The sequence below is a fragment of the Tachypleus tridentatus genome, chromosome 13, assembly GCF_004210375.1.
Source record: "Tachypleus tridentatus isolate NWPU-2018 chromosome 13, ASM421037v1, whole genome shotgun sequence".
Classification (NCBI taxonomy): Eukaryota; Metazoa; Arthropoda; class Merostomata; order Xiphosura; family Limulidae; genus Tachypleus; species Tachypleus tridentatus.
This window is the reverse complement of record NC_134837.1, coordinates 150,213,419-150,223,733: the sequence shown is the minus strand read 5'-3', so window position 1 is coordinate 150,223,733 and position 10,315 is coordinate 150,213,419. Positions and strand designations below refer to the sequence as shown.

Sequence of the window (10,315 nt, the reverse complement as noted above, 5' to 3'; positions counted from 1 at the left end):
TGTTAACTTCCTGCAGCTGTAGAAAATGTTTATTACTTGTTGTTTGTTCTTTCAATTGATTCAACTGAGACACATCTCAAAATCAATAGTCCTGCTAACCTTTTTGATCAGCAATGTTGTGGTAGTTCATTTGAAAATGACCAATGTTCGGTAGTCAAAGCAAATGCTTTAATTCTTTCTCCCACGATGATGTCTGGATATAGGCATCTTTGAAATAGGTTGTGGTATGAAACCAAGGAAGTTCAGTATATTCCTGCCTGTTCAATGTGATTGCACTGCAGTGTTAGGATGTGTACAAGACTGGCTAACCTACAGCAGGACTCGAAGACTCAAGATGATGTAAGTGCCTGGGTATGACAGTCTATATAAGATTTATCCACATCTGCCTCTACAGGCTTCTTCCTTTTCTGTAATATGTTTGATGTTACCATTTCTTTTCTTGTTAGTTGAGAAACTACCTCAGTAAGTAGGAGAATCTTTCACACCTTTATCACCTCACTTAGTAGTGCTTCTACAAACTTATGGATGATGAGGATATCCTCATGATCCATCCCAATGTGGTGTACATTTTAGCATGCAAACACCTTAAACTGAAACCAACAAAATTTGCAAATTCGAAACTTCAGTGTAATGTGTCTATCACTACCTCCAGTTCCATAGTTGTGCCTCACTCAAGTTCTCAACGCAATTTAGGGTTGATTGTGTAGATCAAGATCAGGTTTTATACAGCACATATCAGCAATTATAACAGCCTGAAATACTTCAGGAAATAGTTTAAGTATTTTCATGTTGCATCATTGAACATCAAGGGATAAACTATGTTTTACCTTCTTCACACAGTCCTATGGTTGTGCAGTTTTTTTTCTTATGTATTCTTAGCCATTATCTGGCTGAGGTTTCCTCGATGTCAGAGTTACATTACGATAAACATGCTTAGGGACTCCAACCCTTTGATGTGCAGTCAATTACTGGTTCAGTGCAGAAAAGCATTGAGCTGTCATTGGCAACTCATTCATCAGCTCTACATGACTCGTTTTTTCATGATTTATGTTCCCCTAATAGGATACCTTTGGGCTTGGAGAGGTTTAGAATTACGCCATGGTTCATCATTTTTACCATTTAGTATCCATTATTTCACCTGCTGGTGAACTGTGACCACCTAGTGCACCTTCAATCTTTCTTAGATGTTGAACAAAAAGCATGAAAGCATTCCCTCTTACAATAAATCATGACGCAGATTACAAGCAAGCTAAGCAATATCCAAGCCTTATTGACATGCTTACTCCATGATCAGACGTTCAATCTCTCTGTAAACTATCTACATCTAATTACTTAAGAAATAAATTTCTTTGCCAACAATCAACCAATATTGAAGGTTTGTTTTTTTCTGAATAAAGTAGTTTGACTTGCTTGGAACTTCACACAAAGCTACATGAAAGTTATCTGCAACAGTCATCCCTAATTTAGTGATAGACTAGAGACAAAGCAGTTTGTCAATACCAAAGACTTTCAACTGTATGGCTATTCTTTTACCAATGAATAGTGTTATTGACAATTATTATAATGAACCTAAAGTTGAAAGGGTAAACCTATTCAGTACAACAGGGAATTGAACATGCAACCCTTAGATTGTGAACTAAGCTCACTAACCACAAGGCCATGTCTTGCTCTCAGAATAAAGCAGAATTCACAATATAATTGTTAAATTCAGATGAAAAACAATGATTGAACATCTTAAAGGTATATAGTATTTCTACTATTACTTTCTTTTTATGAAGAATAATTCATGATTTTTACTGGATTTTAATTTGTAAGAGTTTGGGAAAACAATTTTTACAAAAATTGATAACTTTTGTGGATGGGAGTACAGAGGAATGATTACATTACATTCAACTGATTTTGTAAATAAAAATCATTAAGTCATGTGGCAACCAAACAGCAGATATAGATGAAGTGGAAAAATGTATTAGAACTGGACTTTGACATGGTTTGGTGTTACACGTAGTGTGATGTTACCAAAAGTTGATTGCTTTTCAAAAGGACAGGTAACAGCTCTTCCCAAAGCAATGTAGTCACACACTCAAGTTATAATAATGTGTTCATCCTAGAGATATTTAATTTCCTGAATGAGGATATTCCTTGTATTTAACAGCACTGGAAAACAAAATAATAAGGTTAAACTTAGAGAGCAAGGACCAACCAAAAAGTGATCTGCAACAAGACATAGTGTAGTCTTGGTGAGCAAAGTGCAACACCTTGTAGCAGGTAACAGTCCATGAACACAAATGTAAGTGGTAAAAACTATTCACACTCCCCAAGAAAAAAAAGTATGTTATTGTGGCACATTTTCTAAGAAATACACATTTTATAAATAATACAGGCTAAATTTTTTTTCTTTTGATGATCATTCTTAACAACCAAATAAAAACTAAGCTAAAATTTTAACCTCTCATAAAGTTAGCCTTAAAAGAAGGGGTGGAGAGAAGTCAATGAAAACCCAATGCTTAATAGCTATGACTGGAAGAAAACAAATGTAGGCTTATTTTGACAATACCCAATATGCTATATTCAGGTATTTAATTCATTTTAATGTGCTAGAAATTAAGATTATAGATACAAGCATGGACTTTTCTGGTAATATAATAATGAAATCAAATAATACTTAAGATGCAAGATAATCAAAATATTGTGTAAACATGATAAAATATACTTTAATAAACCATTTTAAGCTTCTAAATTCAATACCAAAAGTCAACCCAAGAAAGATTAAACACAGATGCATAGTTAATCACTGCCTAATATTACTTTAGTTTTTGCAGTATTAAATGACAAGATATAGTACACTAAAGGCATGATTTAATTTTAAAACATTGCCTTCATGGGGGAAAAAAACAACTCATATTTAAGCATTTTTGTTAAACATTCATTCACAATGTTCTTGATCGTTGAAATTGTCCATATAATAACAAACAAAATTATGCATTAGAAGTCAATACATTTTTTGTAAAAATATACATTAATACCTTTCTTCAGTACATTTATTTTCTTAATTCACAATTAAGGGTTAATCACTCAAAGAAGGCACAATATTTATAGCTCAAACACTGCAGCAGGAATACAAGTATTACCACAATGTTTATATTTATATTTACAATTAGAAAGAGTACATAAATATGACAAAAAATAACAAAATAATGTATTTGTGTATTACTGGTATCTAGGAGACTTGATTTAATTAAAAAATAGGAGTATTCTGCACAGATGTGTTAAAAAAATAATAATAATACAAAAACATATTATATGACATCATTTTTCATCAATGTAATTACGTTTTCATTTATACTTTTACATGAAACTGTTTATGCAAAAATACAAAGCAGTGTACCTATAAAAAGTATAAATTAAAATAATATTGATAGTGCAACTCCAATGACATATTTTGCAAATAAATCATTCATTCATGTTTGTACTACTTTTTTTTTTATACCAGAGATTCTTGGATATTTGAAAAATTGCAACAAATACCACTGCAAGTTATTCATTTACTCAATACATTCCAAAAACATTTTAGCAAAATAGTTATTAGTATCTACCATGCATCATATGACATTAGAAATTTATTTTTATCAATACTTTTCTGAGGCAACACTTAAGTACTTAAAGATTTAGAGGCACTGAAAATACAATGCTATTTTAGAATAATATGTTCAGTTTTGTTACATTACCCTTAAACTAACATGTTAACCGAACTGACCTTTTAATGGGTTTTGTCATTATTCAACCACTGTATAAAATAATTTAATTTATATTTAAACGTAGCAATGTACTGACAAAGTATTTTGATTTTCATATCACTTACATTTATTGTTTGAAAAAAATTAAGTATATTTTACACTAATGAAATGCGTTTCAAAACAGATTGTGTTTCCCATTTCAAGTAATAGCTTATCTAACATCACTGCAGTTCTTGGTGTAAAGTCAGCTTATTTCAATGTTATTAAATATTACCTGATTAAGTTATTAAAGCATAAAATCATTTACCTTTTATTTTTGAAAATATTAAATTATTTGAACAAAACTGAGCTACTATATCATTTGTGTGCTATTTGGTATTAATTTGTATACAATATGAAATCTGTCTTAACAGCTTAAGAGATAATACATATATCTGGTAAAATATAATTATTTTTAATCTAAAACACGTTTTTCCTTATCTTTTCTGTTGAAGAAACCTATTAACAAATGAATAAAAAAATGTTATCAATAAATACTATTTCTGATTCTTTTACTAACAAAAGTGAACATCTTAGAAAAAATATGTTTCTTCATGGTTACATGTAGCAATGCACAATCATGAACAGTAAAGGAGCAAGGAAGAATTGAGCAATTTTTCTGACATTGTAAAATAGTGAATGAATTATTTTTAAGGTTTTTTTTCTTCTTTTATTCATTGTGCAAGTAGAAAGAGCTTATAACATATATGGTCATATAGCATATAAAAATATGTTATACCTTTTTTAGTTACCCTTGGATATTTTAAGGAATGAAATTGTCTCATTGTAAAGACAAAAGATAATTGCATCACAAACAGTTTTACATTAAGTTGGATCAAAATCCAAGAAATATTATTCATACTAATAATTACTAAAGACCGGAAAGAAAAAACTTTGCAATTACAACCATTAGAAACTTTCCATGACAGTCAGAAGGCAAGATTATATATAGCATAACATCAAACAAAAACTAGTAAAATAAGGTTATAATTAATTCTGAAGGCAAATACAATTCAGTATGAGAAAAATCTATAAACTACTTCAAACCACAGAGAAAAATATAAGGAAGTCAACAAGTTCATATTTGTTCATAATAAGATTTCACATTAAGATTTATCTTTTAGAAATCTTTATAAATTTTGAATATAACAAATAAATTGTATTCAACATGGGAAAAACAAAATCATATTCACGTATATATATATTTTATATATTCAGCTTTATGACAAACTACACACTGTTTGGCTTTAATATTTAATTTGAAAAACAGTGCAAGACTGAATAAAAAAGAATTGTCATCCATACAATTCTTAGCAAATTACAGCAGTGACATACCTAAAAAAATATATCTTTAATAAATAAATAGTGTGTGTGTGTGTGTGCATGTGTGTATTCAAAATTTGCTGGAACTTTTCACATTAAACTTCTCTTAAAATTCTAAAACCAGTATACAAAAGCTTGAAATCTATTGTCTTAATTCTGTATTACCCTTATACATATAATCTGATATACTCATCTAACTCTAAATGACAGTGATACCTTAAAACCAAAAGACACATTTCCAATCTTTGTACTATTAATGTGTTGTAATAAGATCTTAAAAATGGAATGTTAAAAAAAAAATCTAATTTTCGAAATAAATACACATTAATAAAGAACGTATTTTTTAACTGTTAGTTTTTCCAGTAAATGTGAAAAGTAAACTATGTGTTTGTTTTTAAATATGCAAACTGTACCAGAATTCATCTCAAATTTATAAAAAAGCAATATTCTAAAACACTTTTAAAAATGTTAAAATTACAATATATCAATCATCATAAAAATTCAGATATGCCTACCAACACTATTTATGTATCTTAACTACTCTATTGAAAACAAGTTCTAACTTATTCTACCTTGAAACATATAAAAGCCCTTGATATCTAGTTTGCTAAGTAATTTCCTTTTTTACTTATCAAGCTGCTGTCAGTTACAGTTAATACAATAAGTATGCTATGTAACCAACAGCTTCACACTGTATAAGAAATATTTGACATTAAAAACAACGTTGTTAAGACTGTCTGAATTTTAAAAACAAAGCTAGACAATGGGCTATCTGTACTCTGCCCACCAGGGGTATGAAAACATGGTTTCCAGTGTTATTAGTCTGCAGACATAGCTCTACCTAAATGGGATGGGAGGGCACAAATTGGTACAAGTGAACATAATAAAAAGTTATTAAAGTATTTTTTACTTCACTGCATTTATAACAATTTAGACAAATTTTCTCTAATTACAGAAACAAATATCTAATAATAATTTTCTTTGTTAGTACCATATAATATTCAATCACAGCATCTCAACAAATATACCCTTAATTTTGTACATGATCCAATACTACTTATCATGAAATACAAATATATTTCATATTACGGAACGAGGTGCAGCATGGTTAGATGAGTAAGGCACTCGACTCGTAATCCGAGAGTTGCGGGTTCGCATCCCGGTCACACCAAACATGCTTGCTCTAGGTGAATTATTGCCCCCCGCTAGTACAGCGGTATGTCTTCGGATTTACAACGCTAAAATCAGGGGTTCGATTCCCCTCGGGGGCTGAGCAAATAACCCTATGTGGCTTTGCTATAAGAAAATCACACAAAATCACACATATTACGGAAAACGAAACCCATCAACATGAGTTTCAGTGCTTTATGTAAGGACTTAAGATGACAAAAAAGAACAAAACATAATACTAACCTGAAATTAAACTTTAAAAATCAAAGAAAAAACAAAAGATGAGAGATTTCTTTCTCAACAAATGAATGTAGAAATATGCACACAAAACATTAAAATACTTGTTCTTGGAACATCTATAATTAAACCTGTGATACATCTAAATCTGTTTGTTCAGATGTTATTTCCATGTCTATAATGGGCTGTGAATTAGGTGTTGAAATTGGTGAATGCACCTCTGCAGGATACTCTCCAATGATAGTCTGTTTTGTAAAGTGGGAGAAAAATGCTCTCTGGAAGTAATAAAATAAACAATTAGAAATAAGCAGTTATAGCAGAAAAGTAGTGAAAACATTTTTCAAGTTAATCCAATTTTTTTGGAAATTATAATCTAAAACATCACAATGACCATTCTATATGAATTATTTTTTTTTTATTTCCTACCCACTCAAAGCCAGTAAGCAAGATGAATCTTACATTACTACAACAACATGCTTTGCAGGTGAATACAGTAATCAGTATATATGCCAAGGATTTAAGGTACAATTCTATCTAAATTCAAAATGTGAAATACTCTTTTTATTAAAGTGCTACTCTTAACTCTAATCCTTCTACAGTAATTATTCTAAAATGTAAAGTATTGATACAAGCTGATTTCTTTTCAGAGCAAATAATAAAGGGTGCTTCAGAAAATGTTAACACTTCTAAGATTTTTTCTTTCCCTTGCAGTTGACTGAAATGGCAATGAGATTGATTTTGGAGCAAAGAAGAAAAGTTGTTACATGAATGGATGTCTTTCAGTCACCCATGGTGGTTTGCAAGAGATACAGAGAGCATTTCAACTGCAATTCACCCTTGATAGTCCCATATATGTGTAAACATTTTTTGAGGCACCCTGTATATGTCATCTAAATTTCAAAATAGCATGTTTTGAAAAAGTTTTACAGCCCAAAGATGTTTGAGATACAGTCAAATAGGGCTCCTTAGCATACCACATGTATGATACTTAACATTTAGAAATAATGGTCTATTGGATTTTCTTCAGACTAGAAAGACAAATTATAATAGAAAACCAATACAACCAGTACTGGAAATTTCAGCACAAAAGATTGTGATCAGAATGTTACTTGAATATTTCAGAGAAAACAAACATATTACACACAATTAATTTTCTCAAAAAGCTTACAATACAAAATTGATAAATTCACAGTTTTTCACTTTCAAAAGTTATTACTATTAAAAAACAGGGCAGGAGTTGTTTTTGGCATACATACTGAAAAAGCTGCCTTCAGTTCCAGAAAATGAAGTTCAGACATAGCTATCTCCAAACACCAAATTCCAAAACTGTATAAGTTAATTATAAAAATTCTAAATAAGATTTATTGTTATGAGAAAACTATCACCTAAGAATTAAGCTAATGAAAGCCCTTTGGAATTATTATTTTCTATTGTACTGTTCCTCTTCCACATTCCAAACAACAAAAGGAAAATGACAACAATTTATAAAGACAGAGAGAAGTGAGAAGAATGTTATGTGTGATGATAAAATTATTTTTCATACTTTTAAGTCAAGAGTTAAAACTTGAGACCAGTTCATTAGGCTGGAGGTTCACTAATTTCAGCTACCTTTACATCTTAAAGGTATTTCTTTGTATTCTAAAAACAGCTTGTAGTGGTATTAACACTTTAATTAAAATAAAGTACAGAACAGCATTTCAACCTTCTTAGGTCATCTTTAGGTTAAGATCTTGATGATACGTTTTCACTTCAAGTGGGTTTCTCATCATCTTTTAGAAAGAACTACCTATATTTAATCTTTTCTACCTTTTATGGTTACCTTTATCCATAAACATCCTCATCAAAAATAGCATGCCAAAGCACTGACATCATCTTTATGTTAAACATTTCCCATTGGTTCTAAATAAACAACACATGTTCATTCACACAATAGTGAAGCATTATGACTGTGATACACATTCTGGCAATTGCTGTTCATTTTGATTCTGAATCCAAATTAGTCACAAGGGGAAAAAATCCCAACCAGTCAAGATATATATATAGTTTTCAGTATGAAGGTGTTCTAAAAGGCTCTGTGCATACAAATATGAAAAACAATATGTATAATGTTAAAGTCAGTAAAAGGCACATATTTTTAGGCCAAACTAATAAATAATGTTCATTGTCCAGAACAAAAAGTTTTGCATGAAGTTGTTCTAGGTGTGCTAGTTAATGAATCAGTATTATTTAATGCATAAATATTCATCCCATATTATAAGATGAGAATATAAAAATAAATATTCAGTGATTTTGACTACAAAAATGCAAAAGAAACAAACCACCGGAGTAAACAAACGAGTCAGGTGTAAATAAACAAAATGGGACATCTGTTGTCTTGCTTTTAATATTTCAGTCACATCTGACAACAGATGAAGTAATCAGCTTTTTTGGATGCATGTGTTACCAAGATGCATATAAATGTATCCATGCTGTAACAGTGTGTATTTACGCAGTACATAATCTTAGGAAAACATAAGACAGAGCTAAATATAGTCAGAGATTACTTTCAACACCACCACCACCACCAACAAAACAAAAATAATAATATGATTATTGATAATACTAATTATAGAGAAAATAATCCCAACATGTACTACAATAAGATGAAAATAGTTTATTTATATTATAAAAAATTATTATTCTAAAAAAATGATTTCAAAATTCATTATTCCTTGAAAAATAAACTCATTTCACAAGTTACTTTTTTTACTTTGCTTGAAATAATTTATTAAACATTTGTTATTTCCTGAATAATTTATTCATAAGCATTACAAATTACTAATATATCACCAAAATGTGTTTGTTTTTGAATTTTGCACAAAGTTACACGAGGGCTATCTGCGCTACCCATCCCTAATTTAGCAGTGTAAGACTAGAGGAAAGGCAGCTAGTCATCATCATCACCACCCATCATCAACTCTTGGACTACTCTTTTATTAACATATAGTGGGATTGATTGTCACATTATAATGCCCCCATGGCTGAAAGGGCAGGCATGTTTGGTGTGGCAGGGATTCAAACCCGCAACCCTCGGATTACGAGTCGAGTGCCTTAACCACCTGGCATGCCGGGCCACCAAAATGTGAAACTGTTTAACTTAACCAGGATGAATAACCACTCTTAAATAAAACCTCTGATGTAAGATGTATTCTAATAATTTATTTATTTATTATCATTGTATTCAATTCTTAATGAAGAGGGTGAAGGTAAAAAAACTCGTATAGGACTGAGATAATGATTATCATATATGTGTTTGCAAAAGTATTAGCCTAGTCCTAGATTTCATAATAATCTGAATGAAATAACCCAACTACTTACTGAAAAAATTTCAGTCGGCCGGAAAAATTGTGAAACCTTATTATGTGTTTGCAAAAGTATTAGCCTAGTCCTAGATTTCATAATAATCTGAATGAAATAACCCAACTACTTACTGAAAAAATTTCAGTCGGCCGGAAAAATTGTGAAACCTTATTCTGCTTTAATTTCGTCTGTCATGCCTTTGGTAAACATGATGGAGACAGATTTACTTTGGTAAAGTTTGGATAAGCATACAACTACTGGTGAAATTTTATCTTATTAATCTAATCCATCTCTTTTCATTTTCGCCTTTTTTCTTCCTCTGAATGATAAATGCAACTAGCCATGAAACACTACACCATTTTCAATGCAGTTGTATATATGAAGCTGACTATGTGTAGTTTGTTTAGAACCAGTGCACATGTTGATATGGTTATGTAACATCCCACTTTGGTACTTTTTAGCCTTTTTGGTTA

At 30.6% G+C, this 10,315-nt stretch overlaps 1 protein-coding gene across 6 annotated transcripts in view; it reads right to left on the bottom strand.

Annotated features, from left to right (window-relative positions):
• Positions 1 to 2,542: 2,542 nt before the first annotated feature.
• LOC143239320 (cyclic AMP receptor-like protein A) overlaps positions 2,543 to 10,315 on the bottom strand; it is a 50,805-nt gene continuing 43,032 nt past the window's right edge. For all 6 annotated transcript variants that reach the window (XM_076480290.1, XM_076480286.1, XM_076480288.1 and 3 more), the window contains one exon: positions 2,543 to 6,778. In XM_076480290.1, coding sequence (XP_076336405.1) covers positions 6,629 to 6,778 — 150 coding nt within the window. In that variant the 3' untranslated portion in view covers positions 2,543 to 6,628. The remainder of the gene's footprint in view (positions 6,779 to 10,315) is intronic.